This window comes from Anolis carolinensis, chromosome 2 (genome assembly GCF_035594765.1).
Source record: "Anolis carolinensis isolate JA03-04 chromosome 2, rAnoCar3.1.pri, whole genome shotgun sequence".
In the NCBI taxonomy this organism is placed as follows: domain Eukaryota; kingdom Metazoa; phylum Chordata; class Lepidosauria; order Squamata; family Dactyloidae; genus Anolis; species Anolis carolinensis.
In genome coordinates, this window is record NC_085842.1 from 243,242,181 (window position 1) to 243,259,852 (window position 17,672).

At 38.8% G+C, this 17,672-nt stretch overlaps 1 protein-coding gene across 4 annotated transcripts in view; it reads right to left on the bottom strand.

Annotated features, from left to right (window-relative positions):
• dock8 (dedicator of cytokinesis 8) overlaps nucleotides 1-17,672 on the bottom strand; it is a 99,020-nt gene that overhangs the window by 24,531 nt on the left and 56,817 nt on the right. For all 4 annotated transcript variants that reach the window (XM_008103317.3, XM_008103316.3, XM_062971965.1 and 1 more), the window contains 8 exons: nucleotides 16,404-16,517; nucleotides 14,091-14,246; nucleotides 9,280-9,419; nucleotides 8,562-8,731; nucleotides 7,682-7,830; nucleotides 6,239-6,421; nucleotides 4,841-4,976; nucleotides 2,401-2,488 (listed from right to left, as the gene is read on the bottom strand). In XM_008103317.3, coding sequence (XP_008101524.2) covers nucleotides 2,401-2,488; nucleotides 4,841-4,976; nucleotides 6,239-6,421; nucleotides 7,682-7,830; nucleotides 8,562-8,731; nucleotides 9,280-9,419; nucleotides 14,091-14,246; nucleotides 16,404-16,517 — 1,136 coding nt within the window. The remainder of the gene's footprint in view (nucleotides 1-2,400; nucleotides 2,489-4,840; nucleotides 4,977-6,238; nucleotides 6,422-7,681; nucleotides 7,831-8,561; nucleotides 8,732-9,279; nucleotides 9,420-14,090; nucleotides 14,247-16,403; nucleotides 16,518-17,672) is intronic.

Sequence of the window (17,672 nt, forward strand, 5' to 3'; positions counted from 1 at the left end):
AAATATAATACATTTTAAAAGCAGACTTGAGCTACATCTTATGCTTAGAGTTTTATATCAAGTTCTTTAAAGATAAAAGCCCTCAAAGAAGGCTTGGTACAGATTGCAATCAGGACAATAAAAACATAACAACATCACAATTAAATGCAAAACAAAAATGAATTAAAGAAACTATAGCAAGACAATTAAAACAGGTTGCAAGGTTTTAAAAATCCACAGGAAGAAATTGAACACAAGTCAGGACATCTTGAGCGCACAAGAAGAAAGAAGCCACGAGGCTCTGCCCCATGTTCCAACAGATCATGCTTCTCAGTGAATAGAACCTAAGGTCATTGATGATGGTTGTAAAAAATAAATAAATCCACAAATGGTTTGTTTTCTTGTTTGTAGGGCCTTTCATCTGATGCTCTGGATAAGGCACAATGGAGCTATGCCTGACTAGTCTCCTTTTCCTCCTAGGTCACAACATATTATAGTGTATTATTGTGTATTGCAACATACTTTTTTGTAGTCTCTTCTTGGCTGTGGTTTGGCATAGTCTCACATGTATCTTATTCCTACTCTATCCTTCTCTTTATTTGTCTGCTTTTATTAAAGATGTTCTCAAAAGACAAAGAAAAAGAAAGAGACAAAGACCATGGTGCCTAGTTCAAGTCAGTTCAGGGAGGAAGCTACTTTCTGCAAACTGAGGCCCTATCTACACTGCCATATAAAATCCAGATTATCTGCTTTGAACTGGATTATATGGCAGTGTAGAAGAGACCTGAGAATCATCCAAGAAAGTAGTCAATTTCTACTTACAGGGTTTTGTTTTGTTTTTTTGCAATAGTCTACTAATCCCAAGACTGCCTAGCAACAGTTTTATTACTATCAACAACCCATAAAGCCAGGAGTGGACCACTCTGGTAGGTCCAAGAGATAATTTCATATACAGCCAAGAATCTGTCAGGGACCCCAAATGCTTGTGTGTGCACACAAAACATACTGCCAAAGTTTGGTGAGGTAAAAGAAAGAAATCAATAATCTACCACTTTAAAGCAGTAGCACATTCCTTCTTTCATAGGAGAATCATGCTTCCAGAAACACATTGCAGTTGTGTGCCTTCAAATCATTTGTGACTTATGGCAACTCTAAGGCAAAGTTATCACAGGGTTTCTTGGCAAGATTTATTCATAGAGGGTTGCCTTTACCTTCTTTTGAGGCTGAGAGAGTGTGACTTGCCCCTGGTCTTCCAGTGTTCTAGGCACATTGCACCATGCGGGTTCTCAAAAACATGATGTTTCCTTAAAACAAAACACGTCTTCTCGTGTTCCTTATTTTAGAATGAATACTGAAAGCTAAATATATTTTATATGGTTGTGATTATATAGCTAAATCTTTGTAGTAATCCACTCAAGTCACCAGCAACAGGGATTGCCACAAAAAAATTGTGGCAGTCTTGTAAGCAGTTGATGAGTCATAAGCTGCCCGCACCTCTGCTTACAGGACATCACTGGTCATGAAAAAGATCCAATCATATCGTGCATCTCTTAACAACACACCCATTTCCTAAGGTACCCCACTGTTTAGTCTGAGAAAATATCACAGAAGGGAAACCACCACATGTTGAGGAAAACTAAGTCCAGATCATGGTTTTTTTTTTTACCATGTCAATCACAAATGAGATAGATGTTCCTGAGACAACTTGCCCTAAGCATGTGTTGAATGGCATAAGCTGTTGTTTCTGCATAATAAGCCTTTGAATCAAAGTTACCTGCTATGCAAGATTGCAAAGGTAATACATTAACCCAAAGCTTCCTCTAGTGTCCTGTTCATATTCCATGGACATTTACCAGCCCCATTTCACAGGCTTGTACTGCTGAAAGATAAGCTGTTGTTTAGCAGCTGCAGCTGCATGAAATATTAGACATCAGCCCTGGGCCCCAACAGGTTGAAGGAGGGAAAATCCCTCCTTCATAACAACTATTAAGGGACTAGAAGTAGGTAGTTCCTTTCTATACGAACACAACAACCTCAGTTGTTGATGGAAACGAGGAAAGACTTCACTGCCTTGTTCTATCCCATCATGCTGGCTCTCACAGAACCACAAAATAAGAAACAAGACTGCAACTATAGTTGGGGTGGGTATATTTTTATTGTATGCTTCATTCAAAAATTATTTATATTTAAAGATGCCTTTCACGAAGTAGGGAGAATTCTGCTGACAGTGAGAAGAGGCTAAAGTTGTAAAGTATTTCAAAACCACAATTATAAAGATGCTCTGTGAAAGTTATTTGTGCATCTGTCCATGATGCTCTAAGGATTGTGTTTCCTAGTTTGGTACATAGCATGAAACTAGATGGTCCCTGAGAAGAAAAAACAATTCTGGAAAAGGTGATATAAATTCATTAAATTACTCACTTATCTAGCCTCTCATTTGCTTGCCGCCAGTGTGTCTGCTCTTTCTTCCATCGTAGATTCTCATTCAGCCCTGGGAACCTCTCATTCCCTACAAGGGCAATGAATTAAGTCAGATTGAAACTTTAATATCAACAGTTCTCCAGAGATATGCATTTTTGCAAGAGGCTACATCCAATGTGGTGGTAGCAAGGAAAAGTGTATCTTTTTACATACAAAGTAAAAAAAGCACATTTGATATGGAATCACTGGAGTATGACAGAGGGAAACACTATGTCCCAAAGAAAAAGGAGGCATAGATTGGGCCAGAGCCAAGGAAGGAAGCCAACCTAAATGAAAAAGGCAGATTGGAGGTGGAGACAGAAATGAGGCACAAATGTCCAGATATAGGTGAAGTGTAAGACTTAATCACACATTTCCCTCTCAATGAGAGAATGTGCAGATCCACTTCCTTCAAATCACCTTCTCTCTCCAAGCAGATGGCTGGTGACTAACCATCAACCCCAGACCAAAATGTTTGACTACATAGCCCTGGAGTCTTTATAAACAACCGAGACAAGCAATAGGAGCTAAGTGACACTAAACTGACACCATAAACCAATCCATAGGAAAGATCAAGTTCAGAAACACAGAAATGATCAACCCAGATTTCTGGAACTTTTTCTGAATGAAAAAAATCAGTGGTTTTCCTGCATGGCAGGAGATTGGACTAGATGGCACATGTGGTCTCTTCCAACTCCATTATTTTATGATTCTATGTTTAGCTAAAGCAGTGGTTCTCAACCTGTGGATCCCCAGACGTTTTGGCTTCAACTCCCAGAAATCCTAGCAGCTGGTAAACTGGTGGGATTTCTAGAAATTGTAGGCCAAAACACCTGAGAACCACTGACCTAGAGAATGGAGTGTTCAATATTAATTGATATTAATACTGATCTAGAAGTTTTAACTGGAATAGCTTTTAGTAATGATTTTTGAACTTATGATGGGGAAGAAAAGTCTAGGGAAATTCAGTGCATCATCTGATATTCTATTCTGTCATATTTTCCATAAACAAGTGTCCCTTTTTCCATTTGTTATAAGGGACTGGGTTTGACCAAAGTGTATCAGTTAATCTGGCTTCTGATCTATACCCAGCAAACTGAATCTTCCACTTTCCTTGCAGAGTTACTTTCTTCAATAACAACTGCAAATAATAACTGTTGGCTCAAGCAACATTGAAATGCAATGTGGTATTTTTGATAATATAGTTATTTCCATTATTGAAACTGGGAGGAAAAAAGCCTGGTTTACTGCAGTTTTCCTGAAAGACCTTCAAATTCTTGGCTTAGCACAAGATGAGAAGAGGAAAAATACTCATATGATGCGAGATTCTACCTATCTGCAAAACAAGTGTCTGGGGCCAGTTCCACAGATTATCTCTCTTGCTCTGTGAATGTACCTCTATTACCAACATTATTTGTCCCTTGACTTCTTGTCTTCACTCCATGCCATTATAGCATCATAACAATGCATTTGTCCTGCTTCACCTCGGCCTTATTGGATTATATTGTTGCTCTAGAGAGTTGTTGAAAACATGGTATTTCTTCATGCCAGAAATAATCTGTTAGGGCCCCTCTTTCCTGCAATAATTCAGTAAGTAATTTGCGCATGGACGTTTCATAGTGTGTTTTGTGCAAATAATTGATTCATGGGTGCAGTGTGTTCATGAACCAGAATGAATTCCCAGCTCTATATTCTTTGCTCCACCATTTTTGTCTGATTATCCTTAAGTGAATGGTAACAATGGAAGTATGCATTTTCTGAGATCAATATAGTTCTTAACTACCCTTCCCCCAGTAGTACTTTTTGCAGTTCAATAACCAGCCCTTAACTCCATTGACCCTACTTTGGCTTCCTCATACTATTGAGTTCTATACCACTTAGTAAGGCTAGGAGTATTGTACTACATGGCAAGTCTGTGACGTGCTTCTCTTCCTCTCCAGTATTGCTTCTATCTTTAGAACAGTATGGTGCAAAGAAAGAAAGGATATTGGGGGTCCTTCCCCATGATCTCTTTTGATTTTACCAAATAGGATTGAATTCACATACCCATAAAGGTCATGTCACCAAGAATTATGTCAAAACCTTTATTTTTTCCAAATAATCTCCCTACACTACCTGGCCCACAGTGATATTATACACTGAATTAATTAGCAGTGGCAGCTGTCCACAGGTATGGAAATAATTTACAATAATTCCTGCTGGAAAGTCCCCAGAGCCCTTTGGACAACTGTTCAACACCATCATTAAAAACATGGCTCCTATCACTTTCAATTATTTCTTGAGAGATGCCTTGTTCTCAGTTGTTTTAGTTGTCTGGAAAACAGGGCTTTGCTTCTTTTTTCATCTACAACTTCTACATAGTTCCGCTGACAACAATGAGAATAAATAGCAAAGAACACACCAACAGGCATCCTGCAGCGCTTCATCATTTCGCCTCTGGCTCCCTCGCCTCTTAATAAAGCCTCTTCTAGTCGAGCTTTGACATCTCTTGACTTCTGGAGGACTTGAGTGCTGACTTTATCAGAGCTTTGCTTGCCCTGTACAAACAAATAAGGATTAAAGTAAATTACTCTAATTAGCTGATATTAAAATGTAGACATCTGTTCAGCACACCATTTTAGCATAACTTGTCACAAATTTTATTTATTATTTATTTTGGGAATTTCTATGCCGCCTTTCTCCAGTGGATCCAAGGCGGCTCACAACATCATTTAAAAACATACAATGTAATATAAAACCATTGATTAAAACAACACAAAGAGTTTCAATTGAAATTACCATTAAATTAAATTAAATTAAAAGCAGTCTAAAATTCCCATATGACAATAAAATACAATAAAATACTAGGCATATACCATCGTGGCCAAGTCAGATTTTTCCAGAAAAGGGGTCAGCTGGTGCACAAGTTTTAATTGTGCAAAGGCAGTCCTGGTCACTGCTGCCACCTGGGCTTCCAGATTTAAGGCAGAGTCCTGGATCACCCCCAAATTGCGAAGCTGAGATTTCAGAGGGAGTGTAACCCTGTCCAACTCAAGTAGTAACCCTACTCAGTAATCCATCTTATGCGAGACCTGCAGTACCTCCGTCTTATCTGAATTAAACTTTAATTTGGTTGTCTTCATCCAGTCCATTACTGTCCTCAGGCAATGGTTTAAGTGTGGAATTGCTTTCTTGGCATCTGATGGAAAGGAGTAATAGAGCTGGGCATCATCTGTGTACAGATGATACCGAACTCCAAAATTTCAGATGATCTCTCCCAGAGGTTCATGCTGAAGTTAATTAACATCGGGGATAAAGATGATCCCTGAGGACACCACATTCCACAGGCCATGGGGCCGAGCAGGACTCCCTCAACACCACCCTCTGGAGGTGACCCGTAAGGAAGGACCAAAACCACTGTAACACAGTGCCTCCAAGTCCCAATTCCGCTAGGTTTTAAGATACAGAAGATATGCCATCTACCAGTTGTCATCTGCTTGTCCACAGAAAATCATGATAACCATATCTAAGAAACTAGAGCTGATATGATGTATCCAAATCAATTTTCTGAATTGGTGACCCAAATAACCCCAGGAGCAGGCCTAAAAACCAAGAAACCAAGAAATGTTGTTGTTGTTGGCCTGTGTTATTGGTTCAAAGAGTCTTCCAGTTAGCACTAACAATTCGCTTAAATTTTTTAATCCTTTGGAAAGTTCAAAACTTCATACATAAAAGCCAAGTTCATCAAAAAAAATGGCAAGAAATGTAATATCTTATCATGCAATGAAGAAGCTATCTGATGACATTCTGTTCTTTTTACCTTGTACTCAAAAGCTGAAACACAGATGAAAAGGAGATCCAAAATCTTGTTTAGTTGCATTGATGGGAGATCTGAAATCCACTTCTGAATCAGTTTCTGATCAGCATTTTTCATAATCCATAGAAAACAGATCAAAAGATGCCGTGTTGTTTCAGGGCTTAAAGTATTGTAGTATTTGTAGGGCTTGGAAAAGACAAAAGAAAGTTATAAGGAAATTCTCAACATTTTTTAAAATAATTGCAATGTTTTATTGTGTCAGAAGCGACTTGAGAACATATGGCAAGTCATTTCTGGTGCAAGAATTGCAATAAAAACCACTCAGGAGACAAACAGCTTGGAAAAATTACTCTTTTGGCCTAAAATTCCCCAAATTCTGCAGCAAGTATGGCAAATTCTGTACCACTCTGAGGGTTTATAAAATGTCAACATGAAAAATTCTATGCATGTTCGTTTCTTTTGCTTCTCTCGCATGTTCTAAATTTCTGACCTTCCGATGTTTGGATTTCAACTCTCAGAAGCACCAACTGACATAGTCAATGATAAGGCATTCTGGGAGTTTTAGTCAAAAACAATATGGAAGGCAAATGGTAAAGATGCATTGCTCTAGAGCAGTGGTTCTCAATCTGTGGGTCCCCAGGTATTTTAGCCTACAACTCCCAGAAATCCCAGCCAGTTTACCAGCTGTTAGGATTTCTGGGAGTTGAAGGCCAAAACATCTGGGGACATACAGGTTGAGAACCACTGGGCTAGAGCTTTCCCCAATCTGATACCATTAAAAGGATTTGGACTACAATTTCAATCAACCCTAAAACATTCTAAACTCTGCTTATACAGTATTAATATGGATTTTAGCCCAAACTCTCTGGAGGGCATGTATTGGGGAAGGCTGCTCTACAAGAACAGAAATCAAGAAGGAATTGTATATTCCTGCTTCTTGGCAGGGGGTTGGACTGGATGGCTCATGAGGTCTCTTCCAACTCTATGATTCTATTCCTCATCCTTTTTTGAGAAAACGTGCAGGCAATCAAATGAGTGAAAAGTCCAAACATTTTGAAGTAAAATCAAAGGATGCACTAAGAAGAGAAATTTGGGATACAGTAGAGTCTCACTAATCCAAGCTAAATGGGCCAGCAGAAGCTTGGATAAGCGGATATCTTGGATTATAAGGACTGATCAAGGAAAAGCCTATTAAACATCAAATTAGGTTATGATTTTACAAATTAAGCACCAAAACTTCATGTTATACAACAAATTTGACATAAAAAGTAGTTCAATACGCAGTAATGTTATGTTGTAATTACTGTATTTATGAATTTAGCACCAAAATATCACGATATATTGGAAACATTGACTACAAAAATGGCTTGGATTATCCAGAGGCTTGGATAAGCGAGGCTTGGATTAGTGAGACTCTACTGTAATGCTCATCATAAGCAGACCTACCACTGCTGACACAGAAGAGCCAGAAGACCGTAAAAGATTAAATTGGTTTCCAGCAATGGCCAGAGCAATATTCTGGTTAATTTGGCTTGCAGCTTCCTGTTCTTCATCTGGAGATCCGGAACGACCTTTCCCATTGCGGCCATCTGAAACTGCACAAGAAAGACAGCAATTACACCTTTAACCAAAATAATTTGCACCACATTGGCCAACAGACATTACTGTGCATCTACCAGTTATTTCTCAGTCATTTCAAAGCTACAGCAGGTCCTTTCTTCTGAGTGAGAACACATGAGGCTCTTTCCTTTGGGTATATCTATACACTGGATCTGTAAGGGTGGATCCTACCACCAACAATTTATATGGCCTAATCTTCAAATAGCCCAATACTTTGCTATATAGGTTTGGACATTTATGTTTACAGAGAACAAAAACACCATATTACTAAGATTCAAATCCCAATACCTATAGAAATGTGACATGTACACATTTCTCTTGAATAAAGAAATACCAATTGATAAATACTATGGAGTCGAATTAATATTATTTTCTTTCTCTCATAAATCAAAACAACAAATAAAACCATGGACAAGCAACAGAAAACTTGCATATGATGCATGTAGAATAGTCATTCTCCTTGTTTCCCTATCAGCTGAATAGGCCTCCCCTTTACTCAATGTGGTTGATGGTTATTAAGGTAGACTGGGATAGAATACACAACTGTGACACAATGATCAATCATGATCATATAGTTCTATTGAATCCGGAGCAGTTACGGATCACTAATTCTAAGTTATGAATCTGTAACTTCAGTATAGAAATCCAATCACTACTATCATCATCATCATCATCATCATCATCATCAAACAATAATATATCTTGCCTGTAAAATCATGTAACTGTGGAAGTGCATCCAGTATTATCCCAACCAGAGGCAGATAAAGGGCCGCAACTTTCACTTTCACTTCTGGTTTCAAGCAGGATTTGTCCAAGTCATGTGAGCTTAGCAGGCTGTGAATAGCACTGACAGCTTTCCTCTGAACTCTGCTTATTCTGGCACCATAAAGAGAAGAATAATGTTTATGAGTGAGACATATGTTGTTTGTATAAATCAAAATGGAACTGAGGAATATTCAAATTAAGGGGCTTGAATTAAGATACAAGTTTCTGACTTACGGTGACCCTATGGCAAACCTATCACAGGGGGTTCTTGGCAAGATTTGTTCAGAGAGGGGTTGGTTTTGCCAGTCTCTGAGCTTGATAAATGTGACTTGTCCAAAGTCACTTACTAGTGCTAAGTGGAGATTTGAACCTTGTTCCCCAGTGTAACAGTTCAACACCATGCTGGCTCTACTGAATTGGCTAGGCTGCTAGAAATGTTAAGACCCTAGCAAAGTGGTCCATACTTCTTGCTACAAATTATAGTAAAGTTTAGTTTACTCAAAGGCCCTATAGGAGTGGACTCCAGGCTCATCGTATTGATTCTGTCACAGCAAGGAAAAAGTTACTACAGGTATTATTTCAAGAAAATTAACTGAATCTTGGCACAATGACAACAGCACTACTCACCCAGCTAGGACTTTGGAAAAATGGAAACCTACCCTTCTGCCTCCGTGTCCAGAGCAGCTGTCAACTCAGTAAAGAGCAGACCTGTTAGGAAATGCTGCTGGCGATAATCTGCTGTAAGGTCAAACATGTTTGCAAGTTTTTGATCTTGGAAACTTGAGCAGGAACTTGAATTCTGCAAAAAAAAGAGGGAGGAAATGAAGAAGAAGAAAGGAACTCGGTGCATCCAGTTTAAATGTATAGAGTCATAGATACAGTTAGCCTGAGTGTTATAGGGAATTGCTCTTTAGGTTCATTAGAGAGAGCAAAGAAGAAGCAGGCAAGCTCCCACATGCATAGGACAAGATGCAGGTGACAGTGTCATATCCCAGAGCAGGAACCCCTCTGACCAGATGAGTATAGTCAGCAAGTAGTTTATTGAAGAATATATGAAAGTCAAGCAATAAAAATGATGCAACAGTATAGTCCAAAAAGGTATCTTCAATAGGTAACAATTAGTCCATGGTTGTTGTATGTTTTCCGGGCTGTATGGCCATGTTCCAGAAGTATTATCTCCTGACGTTTCGCCCACATCTATGGCAGGCATCCTCAAAGGTTGTGAGGAGAGAATACTTCTGAAACATGGCCATACAGCCTGGAAAACATACAACAACCCTGTGATCCCGGCCATGAAAGCCTTCGACAACAAATTAGTCCATGAATTTCCAGGTACAAAGATAAAACACAAGGAACAAGGTTGCAAAATCCACAAGAACAAGGCAGCATAAAATCCCAATACGCAGAACAGGAACTTGGCAATATTGTAACCATGGAACTAGAAAGCCAGTTGGAAACAAGACAGTCATGAAAATTCAACGTTGACCAGACTGGGGTAAAAATCATTCCCTTGTCTCTTTCCTGTCTCATGCAATGAAAAGAACACATTCCGTTTCACTTTCCCACCAGATAAGGATTTACCGTACTTTCCCTTTCCCCCCGAGACAGGCTAACCTTTGATAGATCTGGGAACTCTCCCTTAGTTTAGAAAAGTCTTGTCTTCTATCTTCAAGCTCATTAAATTTTGCACCTGACAAATCATCCTCAGTGAACTGATTCTCAGAGAAAGACTGCTGAAGGTCCCTTTCAGGAATTTGACCTTGAGTTTCCACCCTCTGTTTGAAAGAAACCTCAGGCCTTTCAGAGCCAGGCCTGTCAGAAAAGCTATAATTCCCATTGGCATCAGACATAGGCCCAGAAACCCCAACATTCCCATTGACATCAGACACTATCACAGGCTGAACTACAACAGACAGTCCTTTCGATCATTTCAACTTCCACTGCCCTGACCTTAGAGAGAGCAAAGAAGAAGCAGGCAAGCTCTGTCATGCCTAGGCCCAGAAGAAGATAGACGGCCCTCCCTCTCCATCCTAAATGTCACTGTCCTGACCTTGGAGGGACAGAAGAATAGGCAGGCACAGCTCTACCATGCATAAGCCCAGAAGCAGATGAAAGGCTTTCCCTCCATTCAAACTGTCATTGTTCTGGCATTAGACAGAGAGAAGAGGCAGGCACATTTCCATTTTGCCTAGACCCAGAAGCAGAGGCAATATCTACTGTACTTAACCCTTTCTCACACTGCTGCTCCCTTTTTTCTTTCATGTCATGTCTTAATTAAATTGAGAGCCTGAGGTTTATTTTTATTAACTTTGTTTTTATCCCGCCCTGCACCAAGAGAAAGGTGGGACAAAAATAACATTATAAACAAAACAACAACAACCTGTGTTGAGACTTGTCCAAAACTGCTTGCTTGGTGCTGATTCCAAGAGCTGGAAACCTAATACCAACTTTAAAAAAATCTCATCCTTTTAGTAAAACACAACTTGAGATGGTTTGAGCAAAGAGGGTAGCAATTCAGGACATCTCTTTCTGTTAAGTCAGGACTCCATCTCTTTTTGTGTGTGCAAGAATGACCTCAAAAGGAAAGGTGAACTGAACTCAGCAATGCCTTTTGCTTTTATTGTGTCATTTAATACTGTAGTTGGCTACCAGCTGAGCAATTCTACTCTCCTTACAAAATCTCTGCCAACTTGGATTGTATCTTCACTGCAGTTAAAAGAAGTTCCTGCTTTATGCAGTATTTGTTCTTGAAGACTGCTGTGCGATTGTCCATTCTTCGTTTGTGCAGCACTTGATCTCAACTTCACTAACGCTGTCGTAATATATACTATGGATGCCTGGGACATGTGAAATTATCCAAACGGGAATAGTATCTCTGAGCACAGTTATTTTTTACATTTGCTTCCCAAATATTAAAAATTAGAATTTAGTATTGTCATTGCTATGTTTGTGTGTGTGTGTGTTTTCCAAAAATACCCACTCAAACTAAACTGCTAGTGATGCCTCTCCAGTTGCCCATTAAATAAATTGTGTCCTACTGACTACTTTTTCTTTATTCCTCCTTTAAATTGTCTAGCTAACATAGAATGCTTACATTTGTATTAGAATGGTTTGCATTGATACCACACCTGAACCATATGATACTTAAATTATTTTGAATTATTTATCAAGTTTATTTTAATATTTTAATATGGCAACTGCCCCAAAGATACACAAAATGCCAACAATATGTAGATTTAGAAGCAAGTGGTCATAATATACTGTAGAAATAATTTAGTTTGAGACCACTATAATGTACCAGAGCTCAATGCTACAGAATCTTAGTGTTGTAGTTTTGTGAGGCACCAGGACTATTTGGCAGAGAGGGATAGGTAAAGGTAAAGGCTTTCCCCTGACATTAAGTCTAGTCGTGTCCAACTCTGGGGGTTGGTGCTCATCTCCATTTCTAAGCTGAAGAGTCAGCGTTGTCCGTAGACACCTCCAAAGTCATGTGGCCGGCATGACTGCATGAAGCACTGTTACCTTCCCGCCAAAGTGGTACCTATTGATCTACTCACATTTGCATGTTTTCTAACTGCTAGGTTGGCAGAAGCTGAGGCTAGCAGCAGAAGCTCACCCCGCTTTCCAGATTCGAACTGCTGACTTTTCAGTCAGCAGGTTCCACAGGTTCAGCAGCTCAGCGGTTTAATCCGCTGCTCCACCGGGGGCTAGAGAGGGATAAAGACCTTTTAAATCTACAATACCCATTTTTTAGATGTGAGAACAATGCAAACAATCCCAATACAAAAGTAAGCACTATGTTAGTTAGACAATTTATAAAGAGAAAGAAAAAGGAACAGAGCCTCAGTGGGTTTAACAACAGGATCAAGGTAATCAATTCATAGTCAAATTCAGACACATTCAGAGCCCTTTTAAGAATCAATTATATGGCAGAGGCCCTTAGGCCTACCATATATCTTACAAGTTAATGGTGTTTAGGAGTAGTGTTACCGGAGGAGGAAGAGAGGATAGATAGTAAGGGAATTTAAAGTAAAGAGATAACTAAGCAATTGCACAATGTCCATGCAATTAAACTGTTTTAAAACTTTGAAATATACCATAATATTCTCAGCTACCACCAATACACATGATATTGTCAGAATATGGCCATACATATACATTCTTACAAAGTTCAATTACTCAAACTAGATTTTCGTTCAGCATGTTTGGAATGTAATTTTTAGTTTTCTTATTTTGATTCTACTTTTTGTTTCTTATTCTTTAATTTTATTCAATTTTTATTTACTTAATTTCCTGGAGCAGTGGCAGAGATCCTGGGAAGTGCTTTAGCCCTCAAGGTTCTGTGGAGCACAGGTTGGGAATCACTGCTTTAGAGCAAATTCAAAGCTGGAAACTTGAGGTGACTTTGGTTTTTTAACACTGTTGCTAGAAGGAATGAAACCTGTAAAACCAAGGCTTGTGTTCAAAGAACATTTTGGGGGGTGCTCTTGAATGAACGTTGCGAGATATATGCTATAACAACCCTTCCTCCCTGCTGCATATCAATCCACTTAGTAGACACAGACTAGGAGCAAGGTTTCTGCATCCCGCACTGCTACTTGCAGGAATGTGTGGTTTTCAAGAGATGAATCAAAGTACCAGTCACTTGCCACAATGCAAGTAACCCGGTTAGAAGGGCTGTGTCTGGCATATACTTCATATACATAGGTTTTTTATAAGATCAGAAACTTTCATCAAGCAGGGTTCTCACCCAAGTGCTGACATGTATACAATTGTATATCCACAAATAAACTTTTCTCAGATCTTTTAATGGGCTGCCTCATGTGTGTACCATATTTGGTTACCTAATCTGAAGGATATGATTATGCCTTGTACCACAATATATAGAAAACCTCATCAGGCCAGCACTTAAATATAACCCTGTTTGCTCACCATCTTTCAGCATCTGGAACTGTTTGCTGAATGTATTAGGGAGAGAAAGTGTGCTTAGTACCGGTAAGTATGTCCCCAATCACCCTGTGTCCCACAAATGTATGGAAGGAAAAAATAAAGATCCCGACAGCTTTATTATTGTGTGTTTAAGTATTAATCAATGAGAAGCAACATGATGCACTTTTTATCATTTCAAAAGTGACTTCAGAACATACTGCAAGTCACTTATGGTGTGAGAGAATTAGCCATCTACATAGATGTTGCCAGGGAACGCCCAAATGTGTTACCATCCTGCTGGGAGGCTTCTCTCATGTCCTGGCAAGCTAGAGCTGACAGACAGGAGCTCACCCCATCTCGCAGATTCAAACCGCCAACCTTCAGGTCAGCAGTCCAGCCGGCACAAGAGTTTAACCCATTGTATCACCGAAGCTCCTAACATGATGCAATGATCACTTGTAAATCATTGTATCTTTTGTAGGTTTACACAACTTTCACCATACAAAACATCATTTACTATATAATGCAAGTAGAAGAATACCTGGGACGAAAGTGAGGGAGAGGGTGATGTTGGAGCAGAGGATGAAGTCAAGAAGAAAAGATTCAGGTTGAGATAATGTTCATGACTGCAGAGAATTCGCAGAAACTCCAGCCGCATGGAAATCAGTGTTGGAACAGTGTTCAGTTTATTTGACAGCTGAAAAGTAAAAATTATAAATAAAGAAAATTCAAGGAATACACAATTGCATAGAGAGAAATACTCTGCTTTCAAAAACTGATTTATTTTGTTCACTAATATTAGCCCAGAATATTCAAATACTGAAAAATGCTCTTTTAAATCTTTGCACATTCTATGTTACTATCTATTATATGCTTTTTGTTAAAATGGTGTTTTTTTCCTGCCTGATTTTCCATTAATAAAATACTTCAGCAAATCTGTCTGGAAAATAATTTTGCATTGCACTTCCCCATCTTGTTAAATTTAAAATAACTCAAGAAATTGTTATCAATGTAAAACAAACAGATACACTCCAACATAGCAGTTTCTCTTTGTACTATTGTGTTATACCTGTTAGCTCTATCTAAGAAAAGTAGCTGATCTGTCATCAGTTCAATTTTGGGTGCAGAAGGTTGATTAAAGAACTTTTGTTTCAATTGCTTGGATGTCTAAAATGGTATGTGGACAAAAGATAGAGCTAAGCGACTTGCTTTGATGGAGCTAGAAAGGGAAATTCAGGGATACAGCCGCCAGCAGACAAAGCAGCCTTGTTTCTTTGTGGCATTCAAATGCAAGTAAACATTTTTGCCTTGATCTATATTTTGCTGGGGCTCCAACAGAATATAAGGGGGGTTGACAAGAATTAGAGCTGAACAGAAATCACTTAGTCTGAGTTTATGGTTTGTGGAAGGAAAAATTATTTTGTTATCATTTATGTCGGAATAGATACACACATAAACTTCATTTTAAATAAATTGTGAGAAGGCAAACACAATCCTATGGCAAAGGGTGCAAGGAACAAATTTGCGTCTCCGATTCCTCCAAGACTTTGTCACTGCCAAACTGTTACATGAGCTGACCTACCATTTAATTATGGTGATGTGGAGGCAAACTCCTCTCCCTCCCATTTTCTTTTGAAAATGAGCTATGTTGGAAGCACAAACATTTTTTCAACACATATTTGTGTTTCTGATGGGTTTCAAGATGTGAAAATCTGTTAAAAGAGATTTCCACATTGCCTTTTGTTCTTTAACTGAATGTGTTTCCCTCAACTGCAGCAAAATCAATGGTTGGCACTCTGTGCAGACTCTGAGCCATGGGTTGCCCACTGCTGTTCTTCAGTCTAGGATTTAAAATGTATAGGTTCTTGAAGAACCTGAAAATATTTGTTTGAAGAAGGTACCTATCCCTGAGTATAGTGTGTGGGAGACTGTGTAGAGTGGTGGCTGCTGCAGAAAGGAAAAATAAAACAGCAGCTGCCATCATCATGGTCACTGCTATGCACCACACGGGAATGTCACTGCCCTCCTCCTTGACTTTGTCACTTCCTCCACCTGGTCACTTGAAGCTTTCACCGACCATGTTAATCTGCAGAGCCTCAGGAGGAGACACCTTTCTTCTAGATGAATTTGCTCTGGCTCAGTCCAAGCAAGCCAAGCCCTGTGCTGTTCCAATAGCCAAGCAAATAGATGGGAGCAACAGTTCATGCTTTGATAGGTCTCAGAGGGAGAGGAGTAACTGAGAAAGGTGGCAAAAACTGGCCTACAACAAATAAGCGAGAGCAAGGGTAGTTGCTCTAAGATCAAGCAGTGCACTTGAGTCTCCATATGAAGAGAAAAAGCGGAATATAAATAAACACAATAATAATAATTGATGGAGGAACGAGGATGGTGGTCCTGGTTTTCCTCTCTGAAATATTGGAACATATGTGTGGTTACTGGTCTGGAAGTCTGATAAGGCTTCACCCTGGTGAGTTACTGTGCCATCTATAGGAAAAGTTTGATGTTGGAACATTTTTCAGGAAGTAATTCTGTGGCACCAAAGAAGGTAATAGACAAGACTGCCTGAAGACTGTGAATCTCTTTTACCAAATCAAATTACAGAGAACAGATACTGGTTTGATCCTTTGTGATTGTGGGGGGAGACCTGACCAGAAGCTGGCCTGTTGAGGATGGGGCTCATCAATCCATGATTGATCTTTTCTGAAATCTTCTGCTCTGTATTTTTTATGACAAGCTTGAAAAAGAAGGTAAATGTTATTAAGGCAAAACCCAAATTAGATCTCCTTGTGAGAACAATCCCCACTGAACATGGTGGACCTTATAGCATTATGATTCACATTCAGGAGAGGCCTACCTGATTGCAGTAGTGTTTGATGAGATTAAACACAAAACCACGATCCATCAGAGAAAGAAGATCATATAGAAAAAATGCCAGGCTAATGTTCATCTTTTCTGCTTGTTCACTTTCCTTTAAAAATAAAATAAAAAGATATGCATTTGCAAAATTAGATGTTGTTTTTAAACATAGGAAGGAGCTATACAATATAATAAATATATTATTTGACCCATCCACCAGCCTCCTATTTCTTACCTGCTCTATTTACTTGTTGAAGCCCAGCTGAGCAGGGATAACAAGAGCAGTTGTAGGATATAAGCTGAGCTTATGAAAGTTACTTTTTTATTATAACTCCCAGAATCAGTTATCTGAAGGATTCTGGGGATTTAGCCCAAGAAAATAACTCTTCCATGCTCTAGAAACTAGACCTGGTCTGATTATTAACAGCAGTTTGAACAATAATTTGTGGATTTTTAAAATGCTTTTGGACTGTATTTCTCATTCTTCTCCACTGGCTATGTTGGCTAAGATTAATGGGAGTTGTAGTTCAACAATCTTTAAAGAGCCAATTTGGGTGTTCCTGATTTACAGCAAGTAAAATTCTTTACAAAAGGGAAATTAAAATTACAGTAGAGTCTCACTAATCCAAGCTAAACGGGCCGGCAGAAGCTTGGATAAGCGAATATCTTGGATTATAAGGACTGATCAAGGAAAAGCCTATTAAACATCAAATTAGGTTATGATTTTACAAATTAAGCACCAAAACTTCATGTCATACAACAAATTTGACAGAAAAAGTAGTTCAATATGCAGTAATGTTATGTTGTAATTACTGTATTTACGAATTTAGTACCAAAATATCACGATATATTGGAAACATTGACTACAAAAATGGCTTGGATTATCCAGAGGCTTGGATAAGCAAGGCTTGGATTAGTGAGACTCTACTGTACTATCTGCAATTCTCCACATCAATCCATTATTAAAGACTCATTATAGATGGCAATTGGGAAGATGGCAACTCTGAGCTGTATTATAATATTTCAAAGAGGCCTCTAAAGTAAGCAATCGCCAACTTATGAATGCACCCTGTTAAGATATTTTAAAGTATTCTTATCCTGTTATTATTGGAAGTATAAGAAGTTAGACTACAACAGGAAGGGAGAGAGTGCCATAGTCAGAAGTGTGCTAAAATGCATTTGCATACAGTTGTCTTCTTAAAAAACAAATATGTTAGAATGCACCCAATGTATGTCCAAATGGTTTTAGACATACATGAGAATATCT